The sequence below is a fragment of the Culex quinquefasciatus genome, chromosome 3 (genome assembly GCF_015732765.1).
Source record: "Culex quinquefasciatus strain JHB chromosome 3, VPISU_Cqui_1.0_pri_paternal, whole genome shotgun sequence".
NCBI lineage: Eukaryota > Metazoa > Arthropoda > Insecta > Diptera > Culicidae > Culex > Culex quinquefasciatus.
The window spans coordinates 173,624,514-173,644,192 of NC_051863.1; the positions used below are offsets into that span (position 1 = coordinate 173,624,514).

General features: G+C 33.9%; 1 protein-coding gene across 11 annotated transcripts in view; it reads left to right on the forward strand.

Moving 5' to 3' along the window:
- LOC6044582 (RNA binding protein fox-1 homolog 1) overlaps positions 1-19,679 on the forward strand; it is a 520,873-nt gene that overhangs the window by 458,158 nt on the left and 43,036 nt on the right. For all 11 annotated transcript variants that reach the window (XM_038261802.1, XM_038261801.1, XM_038261808.1 and 8 more), the window contains one exon: positions 1,312-1,564. In XM_038261802.1, the coding sequence (XP_038117730.1) occupies positions 1,312-1,564 (253 nt within the window). The remainder of the gene's footprint in view (positions 1-1,311; positions 1,565-19,679) is intronic.

The following is a 19,679-nucleotide window of genomic DNA, read 5'->3' on the forward strand; positions in this document are numbered from 1 at the left end:
TTGCCATTGGGTTTTCAAGACTCTCTTAAAACTTTCATAAAACCTTATTGAAAGCCATTAAGCTTTTATTGTCACAAGGTTTTATGTCCGAGGCATAAAACCCTGTTAGAACCTATTAATTAGCTCTTGTTTGTTGGTTGCGGTGAATGCCCAAATAAAACTATTAAGCAATCAACATGCTACCATAAAACCTTAATAAAACTAGGTGGTGGCTAGTTGGTTTAAAAAAAAAATGTTTTCCAATAAGAATAAAATTTTTTGGAATTGATAAATTTTTGTTAAACTTGATAGAATTAAATTACCTTTGTTGCATTTAAATGGTCCATTTAAGCATTTTAAAATGCGACACAAATATCTCGGAATGGTTTCACATTTTCTCATTGCTTTTGCAAAGTTATGTAAACAGCGTTAACAGCCTCCAAATACTTCTTTACGTCAAAATTGAGGGAATTCACAAACCTCACATACCTCAAGTACACATACCTTAAGTACTACAAAAAATATTTCCGAATGTTACATCATTTATGATGTAACACTTTTGCACATCATTAAATATTTACATTTAAATGCAATTTCATGTAAATTTGCAACAAATTATACGTAAAAACATGGTTTTACGTGGGATTTAACCGTTTACGTCGAATCTCAAGTTTACATCAACTGAGTTTACATGTGATTCATTTTATCCGTTTCGAGTAAATTCACATTTTTTTTCTGTGTAGAGGGCAGAAATTTGGCATGAAACAAACAAAGACTGAACATTTAATTAAAAATGGAACACCTCCATACGACCTCTAGAACAAATCGATCATATTTTAGAAACCCCTCTTAAATTTAAATAAATACCGGTTATGAAATATGTACTATCATCCAAAATCACTTTGCCTGAAATCTTAATGCGGTTATCGACACAAAAATGATCCAATTTCACCACCATCCCACCACTTCCAAAGTAAAGTGTTTCCATTAACTAATTAGCGGTAGCTATCGAAACCGAGCGAAGCAGCATTAATTTTAGCTTCTCAGCTTCAGAGCTCTGGGGTGTTTTTCCCAGAGGAGGAGGGTTCTCCATCGTTGAGATTGGTTTCGCTAGAATTTCAGAACTCCCACAACAGCGCAGACATAGCAAATTAATTGAGTGCACTTTTCGTTTAGAAACAAACGGTTTCCCCTTCAATAGAGATAGATCGATGGCCCCCTTGTTGCGAAGGTTGCCCCAGGTAGGCAGGGTCTCTTCCCTAAGAACGGTTGCTCCTTGCCCAAACACCCCCACACCGTAATTGAAGTTCTAACCACACGGTTGTCACCCAGGTTACCGACTGTCGATGGGTGCCTGGCCCTGGCTAGGAGCAACGGCGGCCACCGTTGGCGCCACCGCGAACCCCGGTGCGGCAGCCGCACTGGCCGCCGTCGGTGCCGCCCCCCAGGCCCAGCTGGCCCAGGCCGCGAACCCGGCCGCCATGTCCGTGACGAACCAGATGCCGAGTGCAGCAGCCGCGGCCGCCTCGCCACTGCTGATAGCCCAGGCCGCCCAGAGGGCTGCGGCCGCCGCGCAGCGGAGAAGGTTTGTACAATTTATGATATTTTTTTTTGGTTTGGGTAGTTTTATTTCAGGGAAAGTTTCAGATTTCTATTTTATAGAAAAAATCTTTTTTCGAAAATCAAGCAATCCTGTAAAAATCTAGAAAATGGAATTCTGAAAAATTCCAATGCGTGGGACTCATTGAAGTTGCCTGTGAACAAAATACCACCCGTCTCCATTTCACGATTCGATTCAATGAACCTAACGCAAAAAAAAAAATAATCAATACTCCATAATTGACAGCCTTTTAACCTATATTTAGCAGCAAAATTGACACTTTCCTCGTTCCCCTCCTATCGACACTATCGCGAACCCCTCTTTAAAATCAGCAAAAGCCGGGGTACAAAAAAAATCAAAACAACCCAGTCGAACATAAAAACGTCTATTTTATCGATGGGGTTGACCCATTTTACGGTTATTCCGGAGGCACAGCAAGCCCCCTTCTTCTTCAGCTGATTGTGACTTCTTTGGGTTCACAGGCATTGCAAAATTTGAACTTGATAACCTCGCAAACCTGTTTTACGGTTCCGGGTCAAAGTGCTTTGGTGCTACGATTCAGTGCTTGAGGTTACTTTTGGGTGATTTTTGTTTTAGCCATGTTTTGGATTTACCGTTTGAAATCATTTGTTTTGAATCTGTCATCCACAGTAGAAAAAAAATCATGGTATTATTACATCTGGGAATGGGAACATTTTTATGTCACAAAAAAGTGTCATTTTTTCCACAAAACTTCTAAGTCTACACGAATTTCAGTGTAATTTTCACTAGGGCCATGTTTTGTCCACTACACAGAATAAAAATCATGGTACCATGCCAGAAAAAAAATTGTAATTTTCCCTCTAAACATGTGTAATTTTACCACTTTTTGGTTGTAATGTCGCTTTTTCAGTCTAAATTGAGATAAAAAAAAATACTGTGTAAATAAGCCTACTTTGATTGCAAATTAAAACCTAAACTTGGCTTGGTTGAACATTTCAGTGTTTTCTTAAAAGCTAATCTTTTCAGCAATATTTTGGGTTTTTTTTTCTCTTTTAGAAAGTTGTTGAACGTGTCAAATCAAGCAACACTGTCAACACAGAAAAAAATCATGGTAATATTTCATCTGGGAAACTTTTATGTCAGAAAAAAGGTGTAATTTTACCTCTGGAAATATGTAATTTTACCACTTTTCTGGTGTAATGTCACTTTTTAAGTCTAAATTGAGGTAAAATTATATCATAAAAGAGGTTATAGAGCAATTCTCTACGAAATCGGTCTTTTTTCTTCAATTTTAATTTTTGTATTTTTTAATCCGACTGAAACTTTTTTGGTGCCTTCGGTATGCCCAAAGAAGCCATTTTGCATCATTAGTTTGTCCATATAATTTTCCATACAAATTTGGCAGATGTCCATACAAAAATGATGTATGAAAATTCAAAAATCTGTATCTTTTGAAGGAATTTTTTGATCGATTTGGTGTCTTCGGCAAAGTTGTAGGTATGGATATGGACTACACTACACAGTTTTTCATTATTTAAAATTAGTGCACATGTTTGCCCAGTTTTGAAAAAAATATTTTTAAAAAGCTGAGAAAATTCTCTATATTTTGCTTCTTTGGACTTTGTTGATACGACCTTTAGTTGCTGAGATATTGCTATGCATAGGTTTAAAAACAGGAAAATTGATGTTTTCTAAGTCTCACCCAAACAACCCACCATTTTCTATCGTCAATATCTCAGCAACTAATGGTCCGATTTTCAATGTTAATATATGAAACATTTGTGAAATTTTCCAATCTTTTCGAAAAAAATATTTTCAAAATTTTCAAATCAAGACTAACATTTTAAAAAGAACAAACATTCAATATTAGGCCCTTTTGAAATGTTAGTCTTGATTTGAAAATCTTGAAAATATTTTTTTCGAAAAGATCGGAAAATTTCACAAATGTTTCATATATTAACATTAAAAATCGGACCATTAGTTGCTGAGATATTGACGATAGAAAATGGTGGGTTGTTTGGGTGAGACTTAGAAAACATCAATTTTCCTGTTTTTAAACCTATGCATTGCAATATCTCAGCAACTAAGGGTCGTATCAACAAAGTCCAAAGAAGCAAAATATAGAGAATTTTCTCAGCTTTTTAAAAATATTTTTTTCAAAACTGGGCAAACATGTGCACTAATTTTAAATAATGAAAAACTGCGACTATTTTCAAAAAAGTCACTTAAATTTGGCTATAACTTGAAAACGGTGCACTTTATCAAAATTTCAGTAAAGTACTTTTTGATTGCAAATTTGATTTTACATCGAAAAATGAAGTTGAAAAATTTTTACGAACAAAATTTCGATGTTTTGAAAAAATCAGTATTGATTAAAAAAATCATAACACGGTCAATGATTTTTTGCACAACCTTGAAATTTCTGAAAAGTTGGCATTTTATGTCCTCTAAAACATATCAAAAAATAAACAAAAATAAAAATAGTGTTTTTTTGTAAATCAAGTTTTAGTGATAAAAAGTTAAATAAAAAAATCACCAATTTTTTTTTACCGTGTATTATTTTTTTCCATTGTAGTCCATATCCATACCTACAACTTTGCCGAAGACACCAAATCGATCAAAGAATTCCTTCAAAAGATACAGATTTTTGAATTTTCACATATCATTTTTGTATGGACAGCTGCGAAATTTGTATGGAAAATTATATGGACAAACTAATGATGCAAAATGACTTCTTTGGGCATACCGAAGGCACCAAAAAAGTTTCAGTCGGATTAAAAAATACAAAAAAAAAATCGAATGATCGAAATCCTAGAGAACTGCTCAAATGTAAATTTTCTTTGTTAATTTGCAAGTCATAATGACACTTTTAACGTACATTGCACTTCCTTCGGGATTCAAACTCATTACAGTTAGATAATGAATCTGATTGACTATCAACTGATTCAGGCAGACAAAACGTGAAAATCGGAGAATCAAGTGTTAGTGCAATCAGGTGAAATTTATTAAATATGCATGCAAATTGCATTTAGAATCATTTGAGCATGTTTGGGTTTATAGAAAAATGAAATTTAGTGAATTTTCGATGAAATAAATATATTTTTTTTGTTGAAACTTTTTTTTCTTTTTTTTTTTTTTGAAAATAATGATTGCAGTTTAACTATACAGAAGCTTAAAACATTTTCTAACATTTCTTTTCATTGAAATGTTGAAATTCTGGCTCTCAACAATTTTTTATTAGCCACACCTAATTTTAAGATAAAATTACGCCTTTAGATGAATTGTTCAACATGTAATGTCACCATTTTCGAAATCTAAAACTAAATCCAAAACTTTGTTATTTTTTAAAACACAAGTACATTCAGCTGAAAACTTTTTTTCAAATACCTGAAACAATAAAATCAACGGTACCGATAGAAAACCGTTATTTCGTGGTTTCTATTATTTTGAATTGATTTTTGCCTTCCTCGCGTTACTGAGGAAAGGCTATAAAATCACTCGAAAAATGAACTTCTCAATTAGACCTCCTAGACTCACCTTCATGTATACCTATCGACTCAGAATCAAATTCTGAGCAAATGTCTGTGTGTGTGGTGGGATGTTGATCAAAAAATTGTCACTCGATTATCTCGACATTGGCTGAACCGATTTTGTCCGTTTTGGCGTCATTCGATCCGTCTTGGGGTCCCATAAGTCGCTATTAAAAATTATGCAGTTTAGTTAAGTACTTCAAAAGTTATGCTAATAAAACGATTTTAGCAAAAGTCCGGAAGATTGTAAAAAGGGTGGTTTTTGTAAGAATACCCGTCATGCTATACATTTTCAGAAAGGTATTTAAAAGACCTTTCCAACGCGTCCAAGACATTGAAGATCTGACAAATCTATCAAAAGTTATAAGCACTTAAGTGTTATTTATACGCTTTTTGGAGGCCGGATCTCAGATATGTTGATGAAAACGTTGTCTGGGTCTCTTATGCGACCTATCGTTGGATAGGTATTCAAAAGAGCTTTCCAATGCGTCCAAAACATTGAAGATCTGACAACCCTATCAAAAGTTATAAGCACTTAAGTGTTATTTACGCACTTTTTCGAGATCGGATCTCAAATATTTTGATGAAAACGTTGTCCGGGTCTCTTAAGCGACCTATCGTTGGATAGGTATTCAAAAGACCTTTCCAACGCATCCAAAACATTGAAGATCTGACAACCCTATCGAAAGTTATAAGCACTTCAGAGTTATTTATGCACTTTTTGAAGGCCGGATCTCAGATATTTTGATGGAAACGTTGTCCGGATCTCTCATGCGACCTATCGTAGGATGGGTATTCAAAAGACCTTTCTAACGCGTCCAAAACATTGAAGATCTGACAACCCTATCAAAAGTTATAAGCACTTAAGTGTTATTTACCCACTTTTTGCATTTTGGATAGCACCCTTTAAATGTGAGGAAGGCGCCAACCACCTAAGGGTGGATTAAGTAACGTTTTTAAATAACAAATTAAATCTTTTAAATTAAAATAATGTTATTTAATTTTTTCAATAACATTTTTTTGTAAATTTGGCCCGCAAGCTCATTTGAGCTTCAAATTTGGCCCGGCCTTCAAAAACTTTGAGCACCCCTGGTCTAGAGAAACCCCTTACCAGTTGGAAAATATTCCAAAAATAAAATAAAATCCTATCAATGTCACCCCTGATTACGGTAACCTTAAATGTTACTTATCAAATCACTTTTTCGTTTTTGAAATCGTTTTTTTTTTTTGTTTCAAAGCTTTAAATGTGCTCCTAATATCACTTTTTTTCTTGCATTTTTCTATTACATAACCTTGAATTGTAACGTTAAAAAATGTTTTTGAGGGAGGGTAATGACGCTTTAATAATGAAAAAAAAAAAATAGTCGTAGAAGGCGTAGACTACATGCGCGTTTTTGGACCCACCCTAACAAAATTCGAAAATGTGTTTTCCCCCTTGAATCTGAATCAGTTTTCAGATTTTAGCCACTGTAGCATCCTTGCATTTAACAAGAGCTCTGTAACATAGTAACATTATCATATACACGGAGAAAAATCAGTTCCTAAAACTGTGAACAAACGTTCTTGAATTTTGGAACCACGAACAAAATGTTCAAAATCTTCTCTAATCAACACGATTTAATACAAAACATTTTGAAAATGGTCATTTCAACCGTTTCCCTCCTGTTTTTGCAACCAACTGTATAATTTTTCCCTCCGGTGACATAGCAATTATATTTCCACGGAACCCTTTTTCAACCACCCACCTTTCGGAAGAGGAAAAAAAATTGCACGTAAATATAAATATGCTCCCAGCGATCTTTCACGTCCGCGCACTATTATTTCGCGTGAGCGAGCTTTCCGCGAAATCTAGGGCACATCCTGGGGGCAGCTTTTTTCAGTTTCCTCCGCGGGGATCCATTCGTTTTGTAAAGTCGCTAAAGATAGCGCGCAATTGAAAGAACGCAAAACAAATGGCAGGCAGCGCCACTTGACTCAGCGCACAGGAGCTCACTTGTCTAAGGTATTAATTGTGGAATGTAAGCAGGGAGAAAAAGTTCTTTTGAGAGGGAAACTTCTTTGCTTTGAATTTGAAACTCGGAAACATAGAAGGTTTTCTAATACAATACAGTTTTATAAAGAATTATTATACAAGACTCTAATGGCAGGCAATGTAAGAAAATATTCGTATAATATTTCAAACCAACAAGTATAGTTCCTCGGAAAACTTACCTCAACCCTTATTAAGATCCATAAAGATAATACTGGTTTAACCCAAACTTAACCTCACTTACTTCTAACCCAGTTCCCTATACAAACATTTCTATTAATCCCACAAATAGCACGTCCCATGTTTTGCACTTGTAAAGTTCCCCCAAAAAAAACCCCTTAAAAACTCCCCTCAAACCACAAAAGCGCAGCAGTTTTCACCGAACCGCGCAAACCAAAGTTTCCTATCGTCGCCGTCGTCGACGACTTTACCCAGGAAAAACTTTTCATTTTCACACATTCCCCGCACACAAAACCCACTCACACACAAAGAAGCTGTTGAGCGCTTTTTCCCGGTAGCGCACTCGTGTGCGGTTACTTGGTGCGAAATACAGTATAGTTTCCAGCTCTAACCTTGGGCTGGTTGTAATTGTGTGTTTGTGTTGGTGTCTAATCCTGACCATTTTCCCGGGAAAAACTTACCACACCTTTTGTGGAGAAAAAAGCACATGCAAATGGCGAGCAGAATGTTGAGTGGAGAAAGGAAAAAAAAACTTTTTTGTTAGGAGCGTGGACAATCGCAAAGTGTTCACGTGATTTATGCATGGCCCCTTCCCAAAAACTTTATCTTTATTTTCAATTTTTCAAGTAGAATTTAGGAAACTAAAAAAGCATATTTTGCGCTAGAGCTAATGATGGTGCCTAATTTTGATACCGAAGTAATGAATTAAAAACAAAAATTGAAAAAAAAAACCATTCACATGTACCAAAATATTTTTTCAGATTGAAAATCAAATTTTCAATCGAATATGACTTCAATTTTTTGTGATAAAATTCACCATTCACATGTTGGCAACATGCTAACATTTTTATTTATTTTTGCAATTCAAAAAATATTTATGAAGGAAACTCACCTTTTCAGAAAAGTGACTAAATTTCAATTTAAGAGAAAAAGAGAAAAAATCTCCTACAATTTTTTGTTTACTTTGTTGATTGAGAGATACATGCTTCTTTTAGTTTAAATTTGTTTAAAAACAATAGCTTTCCTCGATGTCAACTAATAAGCCCTTATTTTTTAACCGGCGATATCTGGGAAACTATTGGTTTGATTTTCAATGTTTAAAAATGAAGTTTTGTGGAATTTTCTGCTCTTTTAACCCTCTACAACCTAACCCCGCCTTTAGGCGGACTTCGATCTGAAAAATTGCCAAAAATCCATTTTCAAGCAATTTTTGATCTTTTAAATGCATTGGAAAGAAGAACTCTTTAAATTTTAGAAAGTTTTAGGGTTGGAAGTTTGACTTGTTTTATGTAGCTTTCCAATGTCTTTAAAAATGTATTTTTTCAGGGGTCAATTTAGGATGTGTTTTTTTTACCAACATTTTCTCTATTTTAAGTAAAAAGAAGTATGCAGTAATTTTTGAAGTGTCCCAGACTATGCCTCTGCGTATTTTTTTACAATTTAAATGATAATGGTGCCATTTTATAGCAGAGAATGTGAAAAACAAGCAAAAAATTAAAAAGTGACTGTAAAAATATAAAAAAGCTAGGCAAAATGCAATGATAGGTGGTGGTAGAATAGGCCAAATACTACCAAGAACAAAAATAAATTTAACAGGATAAATGAAAATTAAAGTACTAAACATAAAACAAGGAAAATATAAAACAAGAGAAGTTATGTTTTTCGTAGAACAAAAGTTGCTCAAAATGACCTCCTGAACGCGGGAAAAATAAGAAATTTCGAAATAAAATTTGAGCAGTAGAGGGTTAATAAAAAAACATTTTGATAGAAAAAAATCAACTCTACCGTTTCAAAATGTCAATGAGTGTGTCAATGCCCTTTTGAAGTGTTAGACTTAGATTTAATTTTTAAATAATTTTGTTTGAATATAGCTGAAAAAAGTTTAGTTGTTTAACAATGGAAAAAGACAAATAGTTTCCGAGGTAACCATTCTTCAACAAATAGTGCTAATAAGGTGACAGAGAGAATTTTTTTTTTTAATTTTAACTTCAAGATGCAGTAAATCAGCAAACAACACATCAATCAACAAAGTAAGAAAAATAAAAAATGCTCAATTTTCTCAGCATTTAGAAAATATTGCCTGCAATTTTAAAATTCACAATTTTTTGAGAAAAAATGCTTAGTTCTAATAAAACCTATTTCGTATAAAAATATAAAGGCTACAAAAAATGAACTTGTGTGAAATCTTCTACTCTTTTGATTAAAAATAATAATACACTGAAAAATTTAGAATAACATTTTCAAAGGTTCAAAATATGTGTTCTAGTCTTTTCTAAGCTTAGATTTAAAATTTCTAAATTTTGGTTATTTAGTAGGGTGGAATATTTCATTTCATTTTTTAATAAAGAAATCGAACCAATAGTTCAAGACACTTCAAATAACAATTTTTCATAAAATTTAAACTTTGAGAAGCTGTATAAAAATTGTTCAATTTTCCTATTTTTTCAAAAATATTATTTGAATGGAAGAATTTTCTTTAAAAAATATTTAGGCTGGTACAAATATTTTTAAAAGTCAGGGGGCAAAAAAAATATTTTTACAATAAACTTCAAAATTTCAATGAAAATTCAAGTGCAACCAGCTGAAATCAAATTAAAATACATTTTTCTGCGTTTTAAATAATTTTAAGCATGTTTGGGTTTATTAAAAAATCTTATGATTTTTTGAAAATTTTCGATGCAAAATCTTTTTTTTCGATACAATTTTTGTTTTTGTTAGATCTTAGATTTTTTGAAAACTAATGATTGCAAAACAACTGAACTAGTGTAAAATGCATTTTAAAACACTTTTTTCATTTAAATGTGAAGACTATGGCTTGTTATTTAAATTATTATATTTTTTTATTTTTTTGCCCCCCCCTTGACCTCGGCCAGGGCCGAGGGACAAAAACTTTTTTAAATATTTGCATCGGCCTTAAACAAAATGCAAAAAAAAATCATCACTAATTGCCATGAAATGTCGATGCACTTATTCAAACAATCTGTGAATATTTTTTTATTTAAAAAAATAGGTTTTAAAAATTTATAGCTCGTTTTTTATTTTAACGAACAAAAATAAGATAATAAAAAAACATGGTTCTATTATTCGAAGTGTTTTGTTGAATTTGCTCAGCGTTTCAAAAATATTGTTCGCATTGAAGAATTTTCAACATTGTTAAAAAAAATCGTCTGAAATTGCTCTAAAAGCCCTGTAACTTGAAAACTCTGCACTTTATCAAATAATTTGTTGCAAATTTGATTTAAAAATATAACAAAAAAAATACAGCTTTTTCGTTTTTTTTTCATGAAAATTAAAATTTTCGGAAATTCAATTGAGGTTTTGCAGCGCGTCTGTGTTTCAAATGTAGGTGGCACCAAAATGAGGTTACTTGTCAAAAATCGTATTCCTTTCTGCTGGATTGAAGAACAAAATCGCTTATTTCTCATGATTCCCGGCATCAATCTCAATGAAACTGGTTGCAAAAGACGAGAAAAATTTTTTGCTTTAGAATAATTAACATCAATTTTTGGGCGCGCAAAAATTTGTGAACTTTTTCTTTCAAAAACATGTTTCAGAATACGAAAAAATTAGTTTCCCCATATATATCAATGAAATAAACAGTGATTTAGTTGATAACAGATGTGTTAACGTATATTTAACAATTTTTATTGATTTTTGACAGACTTTGTAGCCAAATAGTTCAAATTACTATCTTTTACTAAATTTACAATTTTCTCATAGAAAAATCAAACAAATATTGGAAAGTTGTACACCAAATTGTTGGAAATAATTTTTCTCATCCGAATCCGGCATAAGTTTAATAAAAATGTTGATTTGGAAGGTAAAAACAGATTTTTTTCGAAAAATCATAGGTTTACGCTATTTGTTCATAGGTGGCGACATGTGTCTTTTTGCTTTGCTGCAAATTCTCTATACTGCTTTTTTGATTTAAACAACAAAAAATATCGTGATTCTATTATTCGAAGTGTTTTTTTTTTAAGACTCCGCACAGTAAAAAAATGTATAAATTTGGAAGGTGTAATTTTTTAAGGTTGAATATTACCTCTTTTATGATGTAATTTTACCTCAATTTTGACTGGAAATGCGACATTACACCAAAATAGTGGTAAAATTACACATTTTCAGAGGTAAAATTACACTTTTTTCTGACAAAAGATGTACCCCTTTCCAGATGTAATATTACCATGATTTTTTTTTCTGTGCGAAGGGTCATTCATAAACCACGTAAACGCTTTGATGGGGTTTCTGGTAATGGAACATGGGTTAGAAATTTAGTAAAGTATGCATACATTCTTTCAAAGTATTTTTTTTCTTTGAGCAATACTAAATTTTGCTAGCCTTAGCCGAACTAACTAGTAAAAACTTCTAAGCAAAACATCAGCTTTGTTTTCCCAAAACAAAAAAAAAAACGATCCGTTGATAATCATGAAAATAAAAATGAATTGTTTGCAAAACCTGTGCAACAGCACACGATGATCAACATTACAAAGGCAAATAAAACAAAATCTCCCTGAAAATTGTACTTGCAATTTTTTAGCTCCCCCAAATGTGTACCCATCATTTGCGAAACGCCACGCTGCTGCTGCTGGCTCCAGGTACAACAATATTTGCTCAACCATATTCAACATCATATCTGCCGATTCGTTCGTCCCATCATCATTGACACGCAGCGCCGTCATATTGCGTGCTATTTGCACGTCCCCATCCCCTAGATGAGGCGAAATATTTCGATTGCGTCGGACGCGGGCACTTTGAACAAATACTAGCAATAATAACAATAACGCGTGTAACCTGACGTGACAGGACATGGGGCCGCACAGTGCGCTAGGGTTGTCCGTCAATTTGAGCGAAAAAAGTTTGGTGAAGAGTGGGAAGCGATTCGACGTAAAGGGGAAAAGTTGATTTGGTCAGCACCACCTGGTGGCGAGTAGCTGAAATGGTCAAGTTTTTCTTTTCTTTATTTTTTGGACTAGTCTGCAGGAACTGACGAGCGCACGTACGTGACAGTTGCCGAAGGACAAATTGGGCGTTAAGCTGTTTGGAGACGAGATTGGGAATTGGCTCCGCCGGCAGTTATGTGGAGGAAACTGGAATGCTGCAATTATGGACGTCGTATCAAGGGTCGATGATTGCGAATCTGGTGTGCTGATGCTGCAGCACCGGATGGGATGCAGCCACCTCTGACAGGCACGGAATCGAACGCATGTCTGCTCTTTTGGTGACATCCGGAGACTGGGTGACAGCTCGATATGGCAGATTGTCGACGTTTGGATATTTCAAATGGACAGAAATATCAAAAAGATTTCTGGGATTGATTTCGGGCATAATTTGACATTTTTACAAAAGGTTGTCATTTTTTTTTTATATCCCTGTCGAAACTTTCTTAAAGCAATAATTTGCAATAATCGATGTCGGATCAGCTTTCAAACTGCAATCGAAAACTTTCTTCGTTGTGGCAACTTTATCCGCAGCCCTGCAGCTGCAACATCGCCGAGGTGATGAATGCATAATTTTCCTCCACAAACAAAAACAAAAGTCATCACAATGTGGAAAATCCTCCTCAGGGGAGAGGAGGGCCTCCCGGAAAAGCTGAGCTGCACCAGCACAGCAGTAAAGAAAAGCAATAACTCTCCACGGCAGCAAGAGCAACTTTTCGCACGCACGCACACATTCACTCACATAACTTTATCATAAAGTTTATGAAAGCATCCCAGCGGGTCCCCCCCTGCGGTGAGAAGTGGCAGCTTGAGAAAATGGAAAAACACTACTGCCACACTAAACTATAGAGAAAAAAAACTGCCTGCACACAAAACTAACCACAACAAAAGCGCTGTGCGTGCCTATGCGAAAAGGATGAACACATTAATGGTGCTTCCTTACCTTGTACCTCAAGAATTACTCCTCCTTCCTCAAACGCTGGAAAGCTTATCTATGTGAGGGGATTAGTTTGCTAGAAACTCTAACCGGCCCAGCTGGAAACTATCCGACGGACGGACGAGGAACTTCTTAAATCACGTAAATATTTTAAAAAGCATTTTTTTTCGTTTTTTCTTCTTTGCATTACTTTTCACAAGTTTTTTTTCCTCGCCCAAGAAGTGGTCCGGCATCATCAGGATAAGGGGAAAAACTATTCCACTTTGCCGTGCTGTCTTGCCGTTGCTACTTTATTGAAGATGTTACTTACTTTATGTAGTTGGGAAAGTGGAGATTCTCTGTGAAATTTGTTTTTTTTTCTTATATATCCATATTTAGAAAATGATCAACTCTAACCAAAACAAAGATTTGATCATTGTGTACACACTTTGCGCATTACATTTCAATTTTGTATGGGAATTAGTTTGGAAAAACCCTTCTTTCTACACTTTGATTTTTATCATTTTTATTTTCCACTAAATTTTTCAAACCAACACAATAGCGTTAAAATTGAGAAAATTCTTTAAAACTTTCCCGAAGAAAGTATTGTTGTATCTTGCTCCTGTCAAAAGATACAGCGTGCTCAAAACTGGTCTAAAACGTGTTTGCTCGGAAATCACTAGGGTTAGTGAAATTTCACAATTTCGCGGACAGCGTGAAATCCGCGAAATTTGGCTTTTTTCCGCGAAATCCCGTGAAATTTTATGCTTTTGTGAAAATGTAACGATTTTTCTCAAAATATTTAATCAAATTCAAAAAAGAATAAAAATAACATTATGAACTACTGTAGAATTAAGCGAGTGAATACCTTGGTTTAATTACTTATATAGGGTTAGTAATTTTTGATGATTTCGTGAAATTTATCTATTTTCTCAAATCCTTTTTTTGAATAACACCAACAACTTAGTAAATATTTCATCCAAAAAGATAATTTCATTAAATATTATTAGTTTTCAATTAAAAAAAAACTTGAATATACATGTATGTCAAGTTGATACGAACTATTTGAAGAAATATTCAGTATTTGAGTTTTTTAAACTAACTAAATTTAGTAATATTTACATTTGCTGTATTTAAAATTTTGCTGCTATTTTATTTGAATGGTTTAGTTTTGGAAGAAATTAAAAGAACTAAGCTTAAAATAAAATGAAGAGTATTTTTTTTCTTTGGAATCATATTTTAAAAACATCAAATTTTCTTTTTGGGCCTGTTTAATTTTAACACTATTTGTTTATTTGGGTGGATTATTCCAGTGAAAGTCAAAAAATATTGTTAAATCTTGCTTTGATATTAAATTCAATAAAATGTAAAATGATATAACAGAAGCAAATTAGCGAAAACATTTAAGCTTTATTAGTCGAATATTAAAAGAGCAGTTCAGTAAATGAGAATACGCGTGCTCTACATTTTGTTTCAAAATATGTGTAGAGCCCATACCTAAACCAAGAGGTTTTTTTTTGGAAAATTAGGAGATTTTTTTTGTGTCGCATTCAAATAAAGTGAAATTTTTTTTTAGTTTATTGAAGAATAATATATAATGAAGCATAAAAAGTAGATTCTGTGATTAGGATTTTCAGAGTCATTTGAACATTTTTAAAGTTCCGCGAAATTTGTGTGAATTTGGTGTTTTGAAATTGTGGTCCCCGTGAAATTTGCAATTTTCGAGCGTGAAAATCACTAAGCCTAGAAATCACGTTTTAGACCAGTTTTGAGCACGTTGTATATTTTAACAGGGGCAAGATAGAATATAATTTTGGTTTGAAAAATTTAGTGGAAAATAAAAATGATAAAAATCTAAAGAGTTGTTTAAGGGCCCAAAAGCAACAAAAAAACCTGTTCTGAAAAATTGACCATCTTGAGCCATCCTAATGTACATGCAGCCTATTAAAATATTCCTAAATCTGTATCTTGAGAACGGTTTTTTTTATCGATTTGGTGTTTTCGGTAATGTTGGAAGTAGGGGAGAGTGGGGAGACTTGATCCCCTTTTTTGTATCGCACATAACTCTGTCAATTTCTCACAAAACTATGATCTTTTTGCATGAAAGCTTAAACATTCAACTATGTTTGGCTGATAAGGGTATTTCATCAGATAAACTCTTCGAATAATGCCAAGCGTTTTAAAAAAATATTTTAAACCGGCATTTTCAAAATGTTGGGGGTAATTTGATCCCCCTTTCAACATTTTGAAGAAATCTTAAGCAAAATGTTTCTTATTCATCCAAACTCTTAATTTTCTATAAGATACAGCAATTTCACATTAAACTTGTACGTTTGTGTTCAAAATATAACAAGTTTAGCATGTAAAATATTTAAAAACTTAAAATTTTCTTTTTTAGACCAAAATTGAGCATGTTTACAAAAGCTGGTAATTTTTGTTTACAAAACTTTTGAAAAATGGTTCAAACTGCAGTAAGTTATGTACAACTATACTAAAGGAAACTATGTACGAAAACCCAGCCAAATTATTTAATCTTGAGGCTGATTCCAGTGACTGTAAAAATGCAGGGATCAAGTCTCCTAAACGCACTTTTTAAACAATTGATTGTAAAAATAGTATGACGATAAATTTAACGTCAAATGCGTAAGGGATTTGGAGTTGATATGTTTATCAAACAGTTCATGTATAAAAAATATTTTTTTGAATAATTTTTGAGTGTTTTCTATACTTATCAAAACAAAGAAAAAAGATCTCTTGGAAGTTTTTGGCAGCACTTCCTCGAAAAATGTGTGTAACTCAATCTAAACATGTTTTTATTTTTTTCTTTGTTTTCTACAATGAGTTTTAGTCAATTTCACACAACTTTCTAGAACAAAGCTAATTGTTTTACCCACATGCTGACAAGATACAGGCTTGGGATCAAGTCTCCCCGGGGATCAAGTCTCCCCACTCTCCCCTATTGCTTAGAACTTATTAGAAAACAAAATAATTATAATTCGTTTTTTTTTTTCACAAAAAAAAAATATTGCGCAAATTTACCAATTTTAAAAATTCTTTTGTTTTGATAATTTTATATGAAAAAAAGGCTTTATAACAGTTGGTCAAAGTCCGTGAAGCAATCGGCCCTGGCTAAAGTCAGGGGGGGGTTAAAAAAAGAAATTTAAATCACAAAGCTAGATTTCAACATTTGGAGAAAAAAGGTGTTTCAAAATGCATTTTACACGCGCCCAGTTGCTTTCCAAATATCGAGATATCGACGAATTTTTTTTTAGCGAAGGAAAAAACTTTTCTTCGGACTGTATATTGGTGTTTGATGAAAATTTAAAATGTTTTTGAAGGAGTTCATTCATGCTAAACATGATTATAAACGCAGGAAAATGCATTTGAACTTTTCAGTTGATTAACCTTTGATATTCATTAAAATTTTAAAGTTTTTAATTTTTTTTGCCCTTATTATTCAGGCCGATTTTGAAAGGGGAAACTTGGAAAAATGTTTGCAACGGCCTAAGTGATATAAAAAATCCTGTAAAAAAACGAAGTTGACTTTATAGCTGTCGGCTTCTATTGCTAGTACCAACCACTAGTGTCTTCCTTTAATCTACAAGGACTTCGCCGCCCTGGGCTCCTAAGTGTATGAGAGTATGGCACGGAGCGACGGCGCCGAATACCCATATTTACACAAAGAATTTAGAGCGCCCGCCGCGGGATTCGAACCGGCAACACCTTTGGATTGTGAGTCCAGTGCGCGGTCCGATTGATCCACACGGACGACATCCTGTATGATGTTTTTAAACTGGATTTTAGATTGAAATAATTGAAAACACTAAACCAACATTAATTTTAAGAATTAATATCAAAATAAGCTTATTAATAATGCGAAACTTAAAACGAAAGTCTTAATTTTAAGAAAAAAAATAAATTACTGTTTTATTAATATCGAAATTGAAAAAAATGTTTTGTTTTTTCGATGAAAATTTCGCAGAGATTTTCGCCAGCAGACAAATTCGAAGAAAAAGTTTGCCTGACCGCCCATCACGGAACGGCTTTGCCGGAATGCACTCAGCCCAGCTCCTCCACGAGAGACTGGAATGTTGCAAATTTCCCCCCCGTCTACCCTAATTCCGCGGATCTTCATGAATGAGAAACTCTCCCGAGGAAGGAAAAGGATTCCTTGTACCTTGTTGTCAGATCTCTCCACACAATTCATCAGACACAATTGCTTCCGCTTTGCCAGCTCCTGTCGATAAATCTGCCCCTCCTGAGGGGGAAGAGTCCATCAAACTATCAATCTGCGAGATCAAATTACACTCCAATCTCGAGTGGGGGACGACTCCCTCGAGGACATCTCGGCTGGCGGCACGCGATATCTGAAATGACATCTAAATTAAGGCTAGGACAAAAGTCGTTGGACATCATCGTCGGCGAACTTTTGCGATCCAGTCAGTTCGTGAAGTGGGCTATTTTCGGTTCGTTTTTCATTGTCGACGGTAATGAGATTGGCCCCGGCGGGTGTACCGGCCTTGCCAGGGACACACAAATCTTCGGAACGGAAAATGGTGCTGGGTTTTATTGCCATGCGGACTTTTCTGATTATGAGGAAAGACTGCAGAAAAAAATTTTGTGACGTTCAGAGAGAGTAACTGCCACAACAAAATAGTATCAATAAGCAAAAAAATACCTGATAATGATAAAAATGTCTCCTGTTCAAAACTTTACTTTGTCCAAACCCGTCACCTGCAGGTAACTTTTCGGGCCCTTATTAGTAACTGTGAGTAAGTGTGACACTAATGGCCACCACTACGGCAGGGAAAAGTTTCAGGAAAAATGTTTTTTCCCTCAGCTTGACACAATGGGCAGGGACAGGGGCAGGCAGGCAAGTGCGCGAAAACTTTTCACACGGCGCGATGCGCTTATTAAAAAGTTTTCCTCGTCGTGACCCACTCTCTCTCTCTCCTTCTTGGAACAAAGTGGGAAGTATAGTTTTGTTTCGAAAAGAAACAAAAGTAGCTTTTCTTCGTTTTTTTTCTTTGCTTTGCGTTGAAAAGGTGCAGATTAAAGTGAAGATATATAAACACCAGATTGTTGTTTTTGGTTTTTGCCTCTTTGTAAAAGGGAAAAACTTTTTCCCCCTCAAAAGCTGATCTTGAAGTGAGTTCGTGAAAGGTAGGAAAATGGAAAAAATTAAATTGATGGCAACTTTTATGGAGCTTTCACCTTACGACTAGGAAACTTTTTACTAAGTGTGAAACATTTGTGTTGGTCGAAGTTTCAACTAATGTACGAAAAACTATCACCAATAAAATTAAATTAAATTAAATAGAAACATTTCCAGCAAAAATTCAACATCTCGACCACCAAAAACTCAAATGGAAACATCATCCCGGACATTTTTTTTTCTGACGTCCATTTGTCGAATAAACGTCTCCACGGCTAGCCGCGGTATGAAACCCCTAAATAATTTATCACCTCCGCTGGTGTTACTGGTGGCGACCGAGAAAAAAGGACACCTTTTGGCGTTTCTTTGCATTCTAGCAAGATTCATTTGGGATAAAAAAAAAAGTTCCCTTCCGTGGAGAATATGACACTGAATCCGTTTAGAAAGAAAACAGGTTTGCTGCAGATTTTGAATTTTTAAATGTCCTTCTCTCTTCTGTTGGGGTTTCTTATCATTCTTTTCAATTCAGGTCAGTCTGTGTTTGATGATAAACATTTAAATTTTTAAGAAAACAAAACTTAACATTTCCTTGCTTTGAATTTTAAATTAGATCAAATGTTTATAATTCAAACAAATGTTAATCAAATAATTCTGGTTCTATAAAATTATTCAAAGTTTTTACTTCACATAAAAAAATCCTTTTTAAATACTTTTTAACTCAAAAAAATAGCAACTCGAGCTTCGTTGAACAAATTTGACAAATTGACAAATTGACAAATTGACAAATTGACAAATTGACAAATTCACAAATTGACAAATTCACAAATTCACAAATTCACAAATTGACAAATTGACAAATTGACAAATTGACAAATTGACAAATTCACAAATTCACAAATTCACAAATTGACAAATTCACAAATTCACAAATTCACAAATTCACAAATTCACAAATTCACAAATTCACAAATTCACAAATTCACAAATTCACAAATTCACAAATTCATAAATTCACAAATTCACAAATTCACAAATTCACAAATTCACAAATTCACAAATTGACAAATTCACAAATTCACAAATTCACAAATTGACAAATTGACAAATTCACAAATTCACAAATTCACAAATTCACAAATTCACAAATTCACAAATTCACAAATTCACAAATTCACAAATTCACAAATTCACAAATTCACAAATTCACAAATTCACAAATTCACAAATTCACAAATTCACAAATTCACAAATTCACAAATTCACAAATTCACAAATTCACAAATTCACAAATTCACAAATTCACAGGTTCACAAATTTACAAATTCACAAATTCACAAGTTCACAAATTCACAAATTCACAAATTCACAAAT